The 18,149-nt window shown below is 36.4% G+C and overlaps 1 protein-coding gene across 3 annotated transcripts in view; it reads right to left on the bottom strand.

Annotated features, from left to right (window-relative positions):
• The window catches only part of FANCB (FA complementation group B), a 92,388-nt gene that overhangs the window by 64,562 nt on the left and 9,677 nt on the right, over positions 1–18,149 (bottom strand). The window contains exons 2-8 of one of the 3 annotated variants that reach the window (XR_006213496.1): positions 17,209–17,274; positions 15,903–15,995; positions 10,459–10,587; positions 6,767–6,933; positions 5,728–6,200; positions 5,372–5,609; positions 4,533–4,854 (exon numbers count right to left, since the gene is read on the bottom strand). Coding sequence is in view for 2 of the 3 variants with exons in the window: in XM_042974828.1 (XP_042830762.1) it covers positions 4,440–4,854; positions 5,372–5,609; positions 5,728–6,200; positions 6,767–6,933; positions 10,459–10,587; positions 15,903–15,995; positions 17,209–17,361 (1,668 nt within the window). In the remaining variant the exon portion in view is untranslated. Of the gene's footprint in view, positions 1–4,167; positions 4,855–5,371; positions 5,610–5,727; positions 6,201–6,766; positions 6,934–10,458; positions 10,588–15,902; positions 15,996–17,208; positions 17,362–18,149 lie in introns of those variants that run through there. The other 2 variants (XM_042974827.1, XM_042974828.1) reach the window with 2 other exon arrangements.

Raw genomic sequence — 18,149 nt, forward strand, 5'->3', positions numbered from 1 at the left:
CAGGATATAAAATCAATGTACAGAAACCAACTGCATTTCTATATACTAATAATGAAACAGCAGAAAGAGATATCAAGGAATCAATCCCATTTACAATTGCACCAAGAACCATAAACTACCTAAGAATAAACCTACCCAAAGAGGTAAAAGATTTGTATGCCGATGACCTTAGAAAGCTTATGAAGGAAATTGAGAAAGACACAAAGAAATGGAAAGACATTCCATGCTCATGGATTGAAAGAACAAATATTGTTAAAATGTCAATACTACCCAAAGCAATCTGCACATTCAATGCAATCCTAATCAAAATAGCACCAGCATTCTTCACAGAGCTAGAATCAATAATCCTAAAATTTGTAGCGACCCACAAAAGACCCCAAATAGCCAAAGTAATGTTGAAAAAGAAAACCAAAGCTAGAGGCATCACAACTCCTGACTTTAGTCTGTATTACAAAGCTGTAATCATCAAGACAGTATGGTATTGGCACAAAAACAGACACACAGGGGCACCTGGGTGGCTGTCGGTTAAGCATCCAACTTCAGCTCAGGTCATGATCTCGCATTCATGAGTTCAAGCCCCGCGTCAGGCTCTGTGCTGACAGCCCAGAGCCTGGAGCCTGCTTCATATCCTGTGTCTCCCTCTCTCTCTGCCCGTTCCCCCCCACTCACGTTCTGTATCTCTCTCTCTCTCTCTCAAAAATATATTTAAAAATTTTAAAAAATTTTAAAAAACCACACAAAGAGAATAGAGAACTCAGAAATAGACCCACAAATATATGATCAACCAATCTTTGACAAAGCAGGAAAGAGTATCCAATGGAAAAAAGACAGTCTCTTTAGCAAACAGTGCTGGGAGAACTGGACAGCAACATGCACAAGAATGAAACCGGACCACTTTCTTACACCATACATAAAAATAAACTCAAAATGGATGAAAAACCTAAATGTGAGACAGGAAACCATCAAAATCCTAGAGGAGAAAACAGGCAGCAGCCTCTTTGACCTCAGCCTCAGCAACTTATTACTTGACATGTCTCCAAAGGCAAGGGAAATAAAAGCAAAAAGGAACTATTGAGATTTCATCAAGCTAAAAATACTTCTGCACTGCAAAGGAAACAATCAACAAATATAAAAGTCAACTGATGGAATGAGAGAAGATATTTGCAAACGACATATCAGATAAAGGGTTAGTATCCAAAATCTATAAAGAACTTACCAAACTCAACACCCGAAAAACAAATAATCCAGTGAAGAAATGGATTAATCAAATGAAGACATGAATAGACACTTTTCCAAAGAAGACATCAGATGGCAAACAGACACATGAAAAGATGCTCAACATCACTCATCATCAGGGAAATACAAGTCAAAACCACATTGAGATACCACCTCACACCTGTCGGAGTGGTCTAATTTAACAACTTAGGAAACAACAGATGTTGGCGAGGATGTGGAGAAACGGGAACCTTCTTGCACTGTAGGTGAGAATGCAAACTGGTGCAGCCACTCTGGAAAACAGGATGGAGGTTCCTCAAAAAATTAAAAATAGTATTACCGTACAACCCAGCAATTGCACTGTGAGGAACTTATCCAAAGGATACAGGAGTGCTGATTCGAAGGAGCACATGCACCCCCATGTTTATAGCAGCGCTATCAACAATAGCCAAATTATGGAAAGAGCCTAAATGTCCATCAACTGATGAATGGATAAAGATGTGGTATATATACACAATGGAATACTACTTGGCAATGAAAAAGAATGAAACCTTGCCATTTGTAACAGCGTGTATGAAACTGGAGGGTATTATGCTAAGAAAAACAAGTCAGTCAGAGAAAGACAAATATATGATTTCACTCATATGTGGAATTTGAGAAACTTAGATGACCACAGGGGAAGGGAAGGAAAAATAAGATACAAATAGAGAGGGAGGCAAACCATAAGAGACTCTTAAATACAGAGAATAAACTGAGGTTGACAGGGGTAAGGGGGGTGGAGAAAAATGGGTGATGGCCATTGAAGAGGGCACTTGTTGGGATGAGCACTGGGTGTTGTATGTAAGTGATGAATCATGGGAATCTACTCCTGAAGCCAAGAGCACACTGTATGTTAGCTAACTTGACAATAAAAAAAAAAAGACTGAGAAAAACTGAGTAGTCAATTTTATATGGTATAAAGAGATGTTATCAGAACAATAAAAGATTCATTTATATATTATTAGAATTCTAAAAGGAGCTGCTCATTTTGAAGATATTTGTAACAAGGGTATATAGTATCAAGTTGTTTGCATGCATACCCTTAATTTGGCCTAACATTTTTTTCATACTGGGGACAATTCTAATAGTTCTACTTTATGGGTTGCTGTGAAGGATTTAAGCATACATATGTATGGATATGGATATTTGTATGTATGTGTGTTTCTAGCTTACTGTTTGGCATATAGTTGGCAGTTAATTAATGTTACCTTTCTTCCCCCTCCCTCAACCTAATCACCGAACAGAAAAAGGTCCTACATAAGCTGGCTTGCACATGTTCCTTAGGTAAGGGATCAGGAGGACAACAGAAAGTCTGGTGTCTGAAAACTGTGGCATGCTCCATTCTAAAACAAAGCTCATTTTCACTTCAGTGTGGATTTGGGAGAAGCGTTGTTGAGGGTACCCTCAGATTCAAGAGGGCAGTGGTCAGAAGAATGTGCTTACAGGTACAAACACTAGTGACTCATAAGAGAGTGGCAAGGGCATCATTCGCTGCAACTTTGCCTTTTCTTGTATGTAGTGAGTAGAAAAAATATACTGGAGTACAAAACTCACTTGCAAAGAGGTTTTTTGGTGTATATAGAGTAATGCTTTTTGGTTCCTTTTATAGATAAAAAAAATAAGCAACATGCTTTTCTTCAATTATCCTAACTTTCCTAGCAATTAACTATTATAATTAAATTGTTTACTTTCTGACAGCCTCCATTTTACAATTTAGTTCCTATATTTTATACATGGCTGTTCTTTCAGAACATGTCACAGGCAGTTTGAATGTATCTTCTGACACATAATGCTTCCAGACTTCCATAATTAATCCTGAAAGAGAGCTGAAGGGTTCTATCTCCACTCGTAATGGATTACTAAAACGAGAGGTAGCATGTTATATGGACAATCATAAAAACCAAGACAAGAAAGTTATAACCTATATTTTCTAAACCCATCTGCGTCACCAGATCATGAGGTACAAGCATTTTGAAGGCATGGTGGAAATTAGCACTTCAGAGCTGCAAGCATGAAATGCCACTTTCTATCATCATCTGTTTCTTTCAAGTGAGATCAAAACTTCCATCTCACTTAACATTTTAGAGAGAAAAGAATCCAAAACACTTTTTGGCCCATGCCCTTTTGTGTCTTCCCCTCTCCTGACATTCTCTCATTACTCCAGAATTCTTATTTTTCCCAAAAAAGAATAGGCTGAATCTTTACCCCTTTGAAATGTCTCACTGGACCTCTTAAAAATCACTTTTTAACTGTTAAGTGAATTTTCACTTATTTTGAAATTTCTCAGTCCCTAAGGGAGCGTCATATTCTTTAAGTTACTTTAGTTACAATTCTGTATCTTACCTTGGCCTGGAGTTGGAATTACAAACAGCTTAAAGCCATTTTCAGTTTTTTTAAAGAGTGGTGTATGAAGTATGTTTAGCCTTTTGAAAGAAATATGCTTTTCAGAGAAATGCCCTAAAATTTTCATATTTCTATAGACTTACACAATTTCCGAGGAGCTTTCTAATAAAATTTAAATTAACAAGGGGTTCAAAGATTTTCATTTTAATGGTCTCACCTAGACACTGCCATTTCAGTTTCCACAGAAACTTGTGAATCCTAACAACCTTGTTTATCTGTTTGAAGCGGATTTTTATACGCTAGGTTCTACTAAACAGGATACAATAAAAGGACCATTTACTTTTTTAAAGGTTTGGACCAGAATACTGTTAGATCACTTCAGTCTTCACTTAAGTGGTAACTTTAAGTAGGATTTCTCGTCCTTGGCATTACTGACATTTGGGGCAGCGTCACTGTTTGTCGTGGGAGCTGTCCTGTGCAGAGTAAGATGTTTAGCAGCACCCCTGGTCTCCACCCACGAGATGCGAGATGCGAATAGCAGCCCTGCCACACCCTCCCCACCCCCAATTACTTCTCACAGCCAAAACAAACAAACAAACAAAAAAAACCACCAACTCTCCAGACACAGCCAAATCCCTAGGTGGGGGATGCGGGTGGAGAGAAGCAAAATGACCCCAGCTGACAATTGCTGTTCTAAGGCGTGCTGTTCTGTGCACCGCCGGTAAAGCCTCGATCTTTATTTTTGCAAAGGAAGCACAGAATGTAAAATTAAAACAAATGTGGAACCAAAACGTCCTGGCAGAGAAACCATATTTCAAAATATAATCAAATTGAGATGGTAATTATAAACCAGCCAGTTTCTGTGCAGCAAGGTCTGATCTCAGCTGAACCTCAGCTAATTTCAAAGTCATTTCTCTATAAAGAGCACCACTCACTTTTAGGTTCGTCCCCAACGTTTGTGTCTTTTCTCTCTGAAATTCTTTTCTGTAGGGATGGATGTTTTCCTTTCTGTCTGATAAAGCAGCCACAACACCACTACTCTTTTCTTTGCTTGCTTCGCAACTCTGCACCAAGTTGTTTTCAACCTCAACTAAGGCAGAAGAAAGAGAACCAAGGATAACCAATTCCTTCTCCAAAGATGATGCCAAATGATCAATTAGGAAATCCTCACTTCCTGATTTTAGTTTTTTCAAGAAACAATTTATAGGGAGAGCTCCGATGAGATTATGAAGGCACTGGAACAAAACTGTTTGATTCCTGAAATAAAAAAACAAACACAATATTACAAAACTCGGGACAGCACAAAGCAGTCGTGTACAACTTACTGTAGTAATCACTTAATATTCATCTACTGATGAATAGAACCAATACTGCCTGCATGTGATCTTTTGATATAATTCAGATTGTAGCAATCAAATATACATATCCTATACCAATCCGTTAATGTTAATCAATTGCTTCCTGATGACATTTTTTTCTCTGAGTAATAACATCAGTATTCTATTTTTAAAATTTCATTGTCGGGGAAAGATAAGTAGAAATCTTAAAATAACTATTAGGTCCTAACCGACTAAAAAAAAAAAAAAAGCCAAAAACAAACATGAAGTTAAAAGCTTCAGTTTCTAAATGAGGCCACCTGTGTCCATTCATGCTATCCCAGACAATGACCTGAACGTGTCCCACAGTGACACAGATATCTACTCTGGAGATGACTCTTGGACCACACACATATGCACTAACTTCTCTGGACATATTCCAATTTGATGGGCATTACCTGGAATAGACTATCAAAATCCCTTCAAATGGTGTTCTTTGTTTCCAGTTAAAGAGTGTGCCATAGAAACTTCCTGGCCTTTTGCAAAAGCAAATTTCTGGAAATTCTTGGATTACTTCACATTTCATGTGATCTAGTAGCCACGTCTTCATTGAAGTCAGAGAATAGCTGGGCGATGTGATTTGAAAACAAGCTCTGTTAAATGCTGTGAGAAGTGCAAAGAGATCTTCCACGTGTTCTATGAGAAAAACATGTCACAAGCTCTGTCATTAAACTGTCCATTATCAAATCGAAAGAGTTCTTAAAATTTTCTAATTCAATTAGGTATATGATTAAAAAGTACCAACAAAAATTACCTATAGGTTTCTTCTTTGGAAATGTCAGCAGGTATTTCCTACTTGAAAGATCTTCTAGACTTATGAAAAGTCTGCCACACCAAATATAATGATCTTCAGAAGAGTTACCATTTTCCCTCTCCCTAATTTGTAGCAGCACAATGCAACAGAAATCAATGAATGCTAAAAGTGGTGAAAAAGGTGTTACAGCAGTAATGACTTGCACACACTCTTTCTCAGATGCTTGTTCTCCAGCAGAGCTTTCCTCATCCTTCTCCTCTTCCTCTTCTTCTTCCTCTTCCTCTCCCTCTTCCTCACTATCAATAGTCAACTTGATCCTTTTTGCCTCTGATCCTATTTCACATGGCACTGAGCGTGATGCTGGGGGAAAATCCCTACTCAACTTGATCACCCTATTGTGACACTTAATAAGTCGACAGCTGGAGCTATGAGCTTGATCCATTACCAGTGATAAAGTCACATGATTCAGGGACCTGTAAAAAATCCAGAGTTGAGTCCAAAAGCTCATTCTTTAGAATCAAAGAGATGATTAAATGCTACACAAACAATAACAAAACTATATCCTCTCTTTTCCTAGAAAGTATCATTTCAAATTATCAAAAAATTAAGTGCAAAAACCAAACACATTTTTAAAGATCCTGTAATAGCACATTTCTTGAAATAGGAAAGCCAACAACACTGTAAATACGTTGAACTTCAGGAAAATAATTTCCTTAGGAGAAAGGAACAGTAAAATAATGCTGGATTTTATTTTTGAGGTAGCTTTCTTCCCCCCCCACCCCCCGTTTAGAGTAAAAATTGTATTCTATACTCCCCTAAATAACTTGAATAAACTCTACTTTTTAATATTGAACATTGTTTACCCCTCAGCAATGATAATGTTTTGGATACAATATTGTGAAAATTAATTTCACCTGTTTCCATTTACATTTTTAACATGGCTGATTAGAACATTTAAAATTCCTTATGTGGCTAACATTATATTTCTGTTGGACACTGCTATTCTAGACCATCAAGATAATGTTATCATGATACTTACAGCTTCAAAGAAGATGTCGTTTTCACTCCAACAACCAAGCTATCATCTATTACACGGTACCATATCTTCTCTATTAGCCGTTCTGAATCTTGAAAATCATCTGGTATCTTTTCCTCAAAGGTGCAGACAGGGTTTTCTTCTTTACCACAAAGAGTAACAAGATGTGCCTTAAAGAAAAACATGTTTAATAACTTACTACCAAAAAAACTACCAATGTAGCAAAACTAAAAAAATAATGTAAATCAGCTTTCAGTCGGGCCTTAAAGCTTACATATTTTAAAATACACTGTCATCTGCACCATACCATTTTATACTATAGGCTATATATAAATCACTAAAACAAAATTTATAGAACCTATATATAATAAACTATCTACTGAGACCAAGAAGCATGGCCTGACTGGAAACAAGATGGGGTATCCAACACAGAGCCAGCAAAGATATAAACTTGGAGTCCAAAATAACCTGATAATATATGTCCTGGGTGGGCTGAGAACAATCCAAAGATTATTAAAGTGACTTAGACTAAAATGATAACTGTAAAATTTTGTACAAATAAACCTGATTAAAAATCTTTAGACTGCTGATCAATCATGGCTAAAATTGTACTCTTAAAGTCCAGGCCACATTCACTCACTTCCACACATATATCGATTTATAACAACAATAGAAATGGTGGGAGGAGGAGAAATAATAATCATAATGATTCAGAACACTTACTGAATGCTTACTACGTGTCCAGCACTGTTCTCAGTGTTACTCAGGATTCAATCTGCTTAACCTTCACAAAACCCCCAGTACCTTAGTTAGGTAGTATTATTATGTACGTTTTCCAGGTAAGGAAGATAGGAGGCTAAGGTCACACAGCTAGCAAGTGGCAGAGCTGGGATTTGAACCAAAGTAGACTGGTTCCAGAGCCCATGTCCTATTTTAACCATTACTCTATACTGCCCCTCTATGTGGTAATTACTGAAAAAACGTCTGTAATATGTAATAAGATACACTTACATTATAGTAGGCTGAACAAGTTTCTAGGAATCTGATACCTTTGCCAGGAGCTGTGAGATTTGAGACAGGCCATTCATCTGAAACCTGGGGTAATTTTTACTGCCTGCCAGAATTGCTTTTAAAATTAATCATGTAAACAGCCCAAAATGGTGCCTTGCACATAATTATTTCAGTGCATTAATTTCGAAACATTTCTTCCCCTTTTCTAATACTAGCAAAATCACTGGTATGAGGTGGGAAAGGGACATGGGGGAGACTTTTAACAATGACTTTCATGAGCTTTCCCAAGAGATTAGAACAGTAATACAGAAAAGCAACATGCTGTGCTTCTGTTATGATTCTTACATTAATGGAATCATATTTTGGACCCAAGTCCTCATGTTGCTAAGACTGAAATACAGACACAAGGCATAGACCGCTGCAAGACTGGTCAATCTAGAAGGAATTCCAAGCTAGGCACTAAGGTGACTTGAGGGAGTAAAATGTAGTATCAAGTTTCTCCATGTCCAGCTTTTCTTAATTTATTTGTAATTTTACTACACTGTCTTTCTCTGTATGGAACTAATGTTCATAAATACTATTTTTTATGAAGTTGAAGGAGTTTTTGGTAACCTTCTACACTACCGTATTGACATAAGTAATTGCAAGAACCTAAAGAGGTTCTTATGCTGGTCAACTATAAAGAACATTAGAGTAAAATTATAAAAAGCAGATATAAACACTAAAAAAGCACAGCAATTTGGGGGCATTAACTACAAGAATAAATAGCCTTAGAAATGAACACTGCAATAGATGAAAAGAACGATTATTATAATGATGAAATTATGTATTCATTAATAAAAGGTTACATAATGCTCAGTATATTCTGTTTAAGAAGTCAGAAAATATATAATTCACTTAGGGGTGATTTCTATTGAAACTACACAAATAAAAATGTTTAATAGTTAAATCTTTTAAACAAAAGGACTTGTTCCCCAAGGCTCCTGACAACTGGGATTTTAGTATCCTATAGATTAAGAATAATTTGCAAATTGGTAAAATACTGACTCCTTAATCAAATATTTTTAAGTCACAAAAGTCCAGCATTATAATCCCTGCCACTTTGCTCCTTGCCTCCATTGAGTGGAATTTTCCAATATATCCAAATATTCCAATGTAAATAACTCTTCAAGACCCACAACTATATGATCAACTCATCTTTGACAAAGCAGGAAAGAATATCTAACGGAAAAAAGACAGTCTCTCCAACAAATGGTGCTAGGAAAACTGGATGGCAATATGCAGAAGAATGGAACCGCACCACTGTCTTACGCCATACACAAAAATGAATTCAAAATGGATGAAAAACCTAAATGTGAGACAGGAAACCATCAAAATCCCAGAGGATAACACAAAGAGGATAAACAAACCTCTTTGACCTCGGCCAGAACAACTTACTAGACATGGTGCCAGAGACAAGGGAAACAAAAGCAAACATTAACTATTGGGACCTCATCAAGATAAAAAGCTTCTGCACAGAAAAGGAAACAATCAACAAATATAAAAGGCAGCCTACAGAATGGGAGAAGATATTTGCCAACAACATATCTGATAAAGTGTTAGTATCCAAAATCTATAAAGAGCTCACCAAACTCAACACCCAAAAAACAAATAATCCAGTGAAGAAACGGGCAGAAGACATGAATAAACACTTTTCCAAAGAAGACATCCAGATGGGTAACAGACACATGAAAAGATGCTCCACATCACTCATCATAAGGAAAATACAAATCAAAACCATGGTGAGATACCACCTCACATCTGTCAGAATGGCTAACATGAACAACACAAGAAACAACAGGTGTTGGCAAGGATTCAGAGAAAGGGGAACCCTCCTGCACTGTTGGTGGTGCAACTGGTGCAAACCGGTGCAGCTACTCTGGAGAAGAGTATGGACGTTTGTCTCAAGAAACTAAAAACAGAACTACCCAACACCCCAGCAATTGCACTATTAGGTATTTACCCAAAGGATACAAAAATACAGATTCAAAAGGGGTACACGCACCCCAATGTTTATAGAAGCATTAGCAACAATAGCCAAACTATGGAAAGAGCCCAAATGTCCATCGACTGATGAATGGATAAAGATGTGGTATGTAGGTATGTACGTATATATATACACACACGTACATACATATACATACAATGGAATATTACTCAGCCATCAAAAAGAATGAAATCTTGCCATTTACAATGAAGTAGGTGGAACTAGAATGTATTATGCTAAGCGAAATACGTCAATCAGAGAAAGACAAATACCATATGATTTCACTCCTATGTGGAATTTAAGAACCAAAACAGATAAATATAGGTGAAGCAGGGGAATGAAAGAGAAGAGACTGAAATAAACCACAGGAGACTCTTAATGACAGAGGACAAACTATGAGTTGACAGAGGAAGGTAGGTGGGAGATGGGCTAGATGGGTGATGGGTACTAAGGAGGGCACTTGTAACACTTGGGTGTCATATGTAAGTGATGAATCACCAAATTCCACTACTGAAACTAATATTACATTTTATGTTAACTAAAATTTAAATTTTTTAAAAAAGGAAAAAACTAAAAAGTAAAAAAAAAAAAATGACTTCCAATAGCTTGTAGATTTTCAATTCATAAAATGATACAATGGTCACATGATGAATTTTACCTTCTCTGCAGCTGATGTACTTTCATCTTTCCCTTGAATCAGGTTTATTAAAATTTTCCAATATTTTGAAATAATTTTTTCCTTAAGCAAGAGATGCTGCTTTAATTCCTGAATAGAAGCCAATCCAACCTGTAAAGTAGAAAAAAAAAAATCATTGCCAGAGACATCATTTCAAATGAAGTCTGACAATACCATTAATTCAGAAAGTACTTTCTCCAAATTCGTTTATTAATTCATCTTTCCGTAGAAAAGCAGAGAATACTTCTCAGAGCAAAACTATTTTCTTTGTAAATGTTAAGTAATTATAAAGGAAAAAACAGAGCAAGTAACTGCAACAGAGTTTATATATCAAACTGAGAGAATGCCAATGTATTAGCATGCATTTCACCACTGAATTAAGTAATCAATCAATATGAACATGAATGTGTAATCCATATGAATAAAAATTAAGGCCTACCAACACTCCTATCCCCCACAAGAAAACTATTTTTCTCGTTGCTGAAATAATTTCGGCTTCAAAAAGCAAAGACATCATTATGAGTAGAAATGGTCACTTTTAATTTGATACTATTTGAAATCCTGTTTAATATAACATCTATAGCAAATTTATTTATTTATTATTAGAGAGAGAGAGAGAGAGAGAGAGAGAGAGAGACAGCACCGGCATACAAGCTGGGAAGAGGGGCAGATGGAGAGAGAACCCTAAGCAGGCTCCACGCTCAGCACAGAGCCCAATGCAGGGCTTGATCCCATGACGCTGGGATCATGAACTGAGCCAAAATCAAGAATCAGACGCTCAACTGACTGAGCCACCCAGGTGCCCCTATAGCAAATTTTAAAGATAACACATAGCCCCCAAACTGTTACAAGTTTAATTTTGTGCTAATAAACAGTGCTGGGGTCAACTCTTAACTACAGAAAACAAAGACTGGGCAAAGAGCAATCCATTCCTTTTATTATACCAGATAAATAGATTTCACTACTAAAGATGGAACATTCATGAAATATATTTTGCTACTGAAAATTTAAAGTCATGTCTTTGAACTTACAGAAGCTATTTCATTTCAGATGGATACCTGAGACTATTGAAGTATTAATCCAGCTTTTAATGTAACATGTTTTTCTATACTGGAAAACAAAACGCATCCTGTTTTTAAATTCCTTTCTTTCAAATTACAGTTAAAGTCAGGTAAATTCCCTAACTTTTTATTGGTGAACAGAAGTTAGAAAGTAAAGACTGAATTATATCTTACCTCACTGCACAAAGTAGGTAAAGTGTCTAGCTATTATTTAAAAACCATCTGTTGACCTAGTTCTGAGGGCTCCACATTATTCACACTGTATCACTCACTCCCTGAGTAATTTGTGACTTAGGGAGAGGGAGCTGGACACGTCAGAGGGGGAGAGTCTAACTGGAGAATGCTGGAGGGGTAGGGAGTAGAAGAGAGGAATATGTACGCAGACTGACAATGAAGGTACCCTCAAAAGTTACCTGTGTTCTCTCTTCCCTACTTTCAATATGCACCGCCCCCAACTCCAGGACTAAATAGTGAATCATTAGATTATTCAAATATTCTATGTTGTGAAGTACTATTATAAAACTATAAAAATAACCACATGATAGCACATTTAAACAGCATAAAAATACATTTCAACTTCCCTTTCTAGACCCTCAATCCCATTTGTACAGCCAACATATTGTTTATCTTTCTAGAACCTTTCCATGCTTATGTTAAGGAATGCTCTCTTTCTCCTCACTCTAAGGAAGTAAAATCCACCCCAAACCAAATACAGGCACATAGGGTGCTACAAGACACCAGACCTTGCTTTTTTGTTTTTATTGCGATTTCTCTTATACATGGAGAAGAGTGAATACAGAAAACACTTTACAAACTAATCAGGAAGTCAACACCCAAATAACCATACGCAGTTGGCTGCCTGTGGACCCTCCCTAGTCACCAACTCCTCTTTTTCCAACGGAGGCAACACTACCCTGGCCTCTTAAGGTAACTTCCTTGTTTGTCTACATAATTTTACCATCACCGTAACTCCTAAAGAGTATTTTTAGTTTTTTGTGTGTTTTGCTTTGAAACCTTCTATGAATGGAATCATTCTGTATGTACCAGGTTTTAGAGTCATCCCATTTGTCACTAGTAGTTGTAGACTTTCATTGCTCTGTAGTATTCCATCATGTGACCATACCAGCTCACTTCTCCATCCTTCTGCTGATGGACATCTGGATTATATCCAGGCATAGGCTATTACAAACAGTGATGCTGTGAACATTCCTGTACACATGCACAAGTTTCTCCAAGGTCCTGGTCTCCTTGTTTCCCCTCCAACTTGTTTCCTTCCAACCGTTCGGTTGGAAAACAAATTTTATAAGGGAAAGAACGGTGAAACGGACGCTGGTTCAAGTTCTGCCTGTCACTTAACCTTTCTGGCTATTTGCTTCCTCATATATAAAATGGGGGAGGGGGAAGGAAGACTTGTTAATCTCTAAAAGGCCTTCCAACACTTGGAAATGTTTTTATCCAAATTGAGAGCTAGTAATAACGTGTGGATACTTGAAATAAAATGGACATGCAACTATGTCTTATTCACTTTCATATGTTCCTGCCTCCCCTGTGTGTTTTTTTTTAATATTTTCCTCCAACGACTCTGTGCTACCTTCTGAATAATTTTTGTAACATAGTTTGGTTTGCTTCTTTGCTCTGTATCTCTTTGAGTCAGCTGTTAAAGTCATCTGATGAGACATTTTTATTTCAATGTATTTTTTAGTTCATAGAAATGCTATTCGGTCATTTTCAGTGAATAGTTGCTCATGATGCCTTGTTTATGTGCTTAGTTATTCTGTGGGTGGCTCATTTTCTTTGAAAAATTACTTGTGAGATTTATAAGAGGCCATGGATAAATGTGTGTTTTGAGAGAGGACTTTGTGTTTGTTTCTGCCAGTTGCCTAGGGTACTACTGCTTTAGGTTAAACACAAATGCTCCCAGGGCAAAAGCAGTATCAGTGTTCTCTGGGTTCTCTCTGGGTTCCAGCCTTTAGAGCTTGGCCTGGTAATTTATATTTTCACCTCTCTGAAGCTTTTAGGGAGATTTTAAAGACATATTTCAACTATGATTTTAACTTGGTTTTATCAGAAGAGTTGGTCCAAATAAAGTGGGTGACACATTACCAGAGGTGGAATTTCTAAAAGTCATGCTTTCATAAATTAAATTATTTTGGCATCATTTCTAACTCAGTATAAAGATCTACCTTATTCTTCTTGATAGCTTCATGGTATTCCATAGTTCAGGTATATGATAACTGATTTGCCAAACTCCTAATGATGGATATTTAGACTGAATTTTGTTGTCTATAAATACTATATAAACATTCCTATAAAATCATCTTTGTTTACTGTACAAGTATATCCTTAGGACAGATTTCTAGAAGTAAAATGGCGAGAGTAAGAAGAAAAGTCCTGTCCACATTTTAATAGCTGTAACAACTTTCCTTCTGAGGAGGTTGAGCCACTTTACATTCTCAGCAATACTGTTTCTGAATGCATATTCATATTAAGGAAATTAATCATTTTTTTTAAGAGACAGAGAGAGGGAGGGGGAGGGGGCAGAAGGAGAGAGAGAATCTTAAGCAGGCTCCACACTTAGTGCAGAGCCAGACACAGGGCTCAAGCCCATGACTCTAGCTAGGATCATGACCTGAGCCAAAATCAAGAGTCAGACGCTCAACTGACTGAGCCACCCAAACGTCCCAAGGAAATTAATCCTTCATCGCTTGTTACAATAACTATTTACATAATTTGTCTTTTTATATATTCAGAGCACAAAAGGTTTTTTCTAACTTTTTAAATGTTTATTTTTTTGAGAGAGAGAGAGACAGACAGACACAGAGCATGAATGGGGGAGGGGCAGAGAGAGAGGGAGACAGAATCTGAAGTAGGCTCCAGGCTCTGAACTGTCAGCACAGAGCCAGATGTGGGGCCTGAACTCATGAACTGCGAGATTATGACCTGAGAAGTCAGCTGCTTAACCTACTGAGCCACCCAGGCACCCCCAGGGCACAAAAGGTTTAATGTAATCAATCTTTTCCTTTTTGGTTCCATGTCCACTATGATATTTTATTGTCTATTGCCAACATGCATATCTAATATGTGCTCAATAAGCATTTAGTAAATTCACAATAATTAAAATAGTTACAAAAATGTTTTGAAGAACCTGCAAAGTACAAATATTTACTATATGGCCCTTTAGGAAAGAAGTTTGCCAGGGACAGAGAAAAAAGTAAAATGACAACACAAGGAAACAGATAAATCCAAAAAGATGGACAACTGGCCTCGCCTCCTCATTAGTCTCATTGTAAAAAAGTGGGGAGGGGCATTATTCTAGATAAAAAAACAAAGACATACAATGATCAACTGCAAGTGTAAACTTTGACCAGACCCTGAGATAAGCATATATAAAAAACATTTTTGAGGCACTTAGAGACATCTGAATACAGAGAGAATAGTAAATAAGATTAAAAGATTATTACTAATTTTCCAACTGTAACAATAGTATGGTATGGCTACATACAAGTATGTCCTTATTTTTTAGGCAATTCCTGCTAAAATACATAAGAGTGAAGTATTACAATATTTGCAAGCTTTAAATGGTTATGCAAAACTGTAGATACATACGTGCATATGTACACAAAAGCATAGACGAGGCAAACAGAATTTTTTTTAAAGTACCAATAGTTAACATCCACGTGAGGACTAGAGATAACTACAATACTATTCTTTGAACTTTTCTATTTAAAAATTTTTATGAATGAAAAAAGGCAGGTTACAAAAGAACATGCATCATATCAAATTTCTATTTAAATTTACAAATATTCACTTAAAAAATCTACAAGAATATACATGGCAAAGTGTTAAAATTGGTTATATCTCAGTAGCCGAATCATAGGTGATTATTAGTTTCTTTTTAATATTTCTTTGAACAGTCTGAGTATTTTATAAGGAATACGCATTACCTTCATATATTTGGAAAAAACAAAAACTCCCTTAGAGAGCTTTGTAGGGAAAATTTGAGGGTAAACTGTTCATGTTTGGTACATGTTATGATTCATCATATTTGCTTCTCTTTTAAAAGAGATACTATGGCATGCTGATCCTTAAGACCAGAAAGAATGTGTTTTCAAAAGTGAGCTTCGTATGTTTCATAAGTCTTATTAGTCTTACTACAAAAAGGTATCATTTTTAGATAATACATTTATAAGTAATGCCATAATAGTTTTTACACAGGTACTAAAAAGGTAAAGATCCTTTGAAATACCATTTTTTCCCAATCACTGCGTTGCTTATACATTGAGATCCTTTCTCTCAATGTTCTTTCCTTCATTTAGAATATCACTAACCCAAAAAAGTAAAAACAAAAAGCAAACAGACACCAACTTTCAATCTTCTTTCCAGAGGTGGAATCATCAAATAATGATCCCCTTCTTTGTCTTCAAATAAGTCATCTTCATTGCAATCCAATGTTTCACTCTAAGAAATAAAAAAAAATACACTAAAACTGAAATTTTGAAATAAATTGAAAATTCATAGGATTAACAGAACACAAAGTTTATCCAAAGGGCAGTTTTCCATGTTACACACTCTTACATGAGACAAAAAAATATGTATTTCCCCATCATTTCTTGTAACTAGAAAAAAATGACTATTATTACTACCACCACTGACCTAACACTTGTATACTGCTTCAAAAAGTATCAGCTTACTAGATTTTTTATAAAATCCCACAACTAGAGAAAATAGGAATTGTCCTCATTTTATTAAGAAAAAAAACCAAGACTCAGATTTTTTTTTCCAGATATTTCATATAGGTCTGAAACTTCAGGGGTATTATTTCCCTTTTGCCCAAGATCTTAAGATATTATGAAGTGTTACTTCTTTTAATAGAGCAGTTTCATTTTTATTCCTTAATTAATCCAATGTTATCATGTTTATCGGTATAAAATGTGAATTTTCAGAAGCAACAATAAAGGCAACTTACAGTATTACTATCACGTGAGTGAACACCAGATATACTATATTTCAAATTTATATCAAAAGTATAGTCAATTTGGGGGCACCTGAGTGGCTTAGTCGGTTAAGGGTTCAACTGGTTTTTTTTTTAATGTTTATTTTTGAGAGAGAGAGAGAGAGAGAGAGAGAGAGCAAGAGAGCAAGTGCAGGAGGGGCAGAGAGAGAGGGAGACAGAATCCTAAGCAGGTTCCAGACTCCAAGCTGTCAGCACAGAGCCTGATGTGGGGCTTGAACCCACAAACTGCAAGATCATGACCTGACACTCAACCAACTGAGCCACCCAGGTGACCCAAGGGTCTGACTCTTGATTTTGGCTCAGGTCATGATCTCATGGTTGTGGCATTGAGCCCTGCATCTGGTGCTACCTGACAGTGTGGAGCCTGCTTGGGATTCTTTCTCTCCCTCTCTCTGCCCCTCCCCCACTTGCTCATGTGCATGCACGCTCTCTCTCACTCTCAAAATAAATAAATATTTTTAAAAAGTATAGTCAATTCGTGTAACATTTATTGAAAGGAGATTCAATGTATAATTTTAAAAAGTCAATCTATTTTTAAAGTTCAAAGAGTTTACTGTATGAAATTACAAATATTTAAATGCTAGGTCAAAGCTTTAAAGTGCTCCAATGTTCAAAAATGGTTCTTAAAGTAATATATAAAAAGTACACATAACTTACTGAATAGTTTATGTTGCCAAGATCTGTTACTGTAAATGAACTCAGGCAATCTGAATTCAAGGAGTCCTGAAAAAGTAACAGTACTTGTTCAGTTCCAGCTCCTATGAAGTCATCTATCAGTACTGAGCTAATTTTTTCCCACTTAGCAGCAACCTGAAAGAGAGTGGAAAAGAAGGAATAGAGAAAGAAAAAAAATCAGATGTGAAATAAACTAAATCCTTTTGTTGCATGTAGGTGTAATGTGTCATCTTCAATCTTATAAACAAGTAATGAAAATGGTAGTGTCAACACTAAAAACTAAAGATATTGGGAGATCAGAAAACATAGGAAGTTAAACAACAATTTTATAAATACCAAGATACGTAAATTTAATATTTTATCAATGTTTGTCCAGGGTCTGTCATGTTCCTGATTTCTACATTAAAATTTTATTATAATTTATAAATTTGAACACTTCTCATGACAATTTTGGAAATTGTAACATTTCTCATGAATAACTCTAGTGAAGATTCTTTCTCCAACACGTTCAACGATGACCCTCATTCTCATAAGCCTTAGCAGGTATGTATTTGTGATCTGACCAATTACACAAGGAATTCAATTGCATTAGGTAACTAGAAGGTAGTGGTAAACACTCAAAAGCTCTCAAAGCAGACTAACTTTTAAGAGTCAAGATGAACTTAATACCCTAAACCTTGGTGGAGAACATAGCCACTATTAGGGACACAAAAGGGGATGGATCCTAATAGTGGGGCACCTAGAACCATCCCAGCCCACTGGAAAGTTGTGATCAGTCTATACCAAATCATGAGACCCAAAGTTTAAAACACAAGACAACTCCATAAAGGTCCCTAAAGCTTAAAGCTTCCAGAGCGGCCCCCCAGAAACTAATAGCATAGGGATCAGATACCCCTTATTCCTCAGGCAGAAAAGCTAAAACT

The sequence above is a fragment of the Panthera tigris genome, chromosome X (genome assembly GCF_018350195.1).
Source record: "Panthera tigris isolate Pti1 chromosome X, P.tigris_Pti1_mat1.1, whole genome shotgun sequence".
NCBI lineage: Eukaryota > Metazoa > Chordata > Mammalia > Carnivora > Felidae > Panthera > Panthera tigris.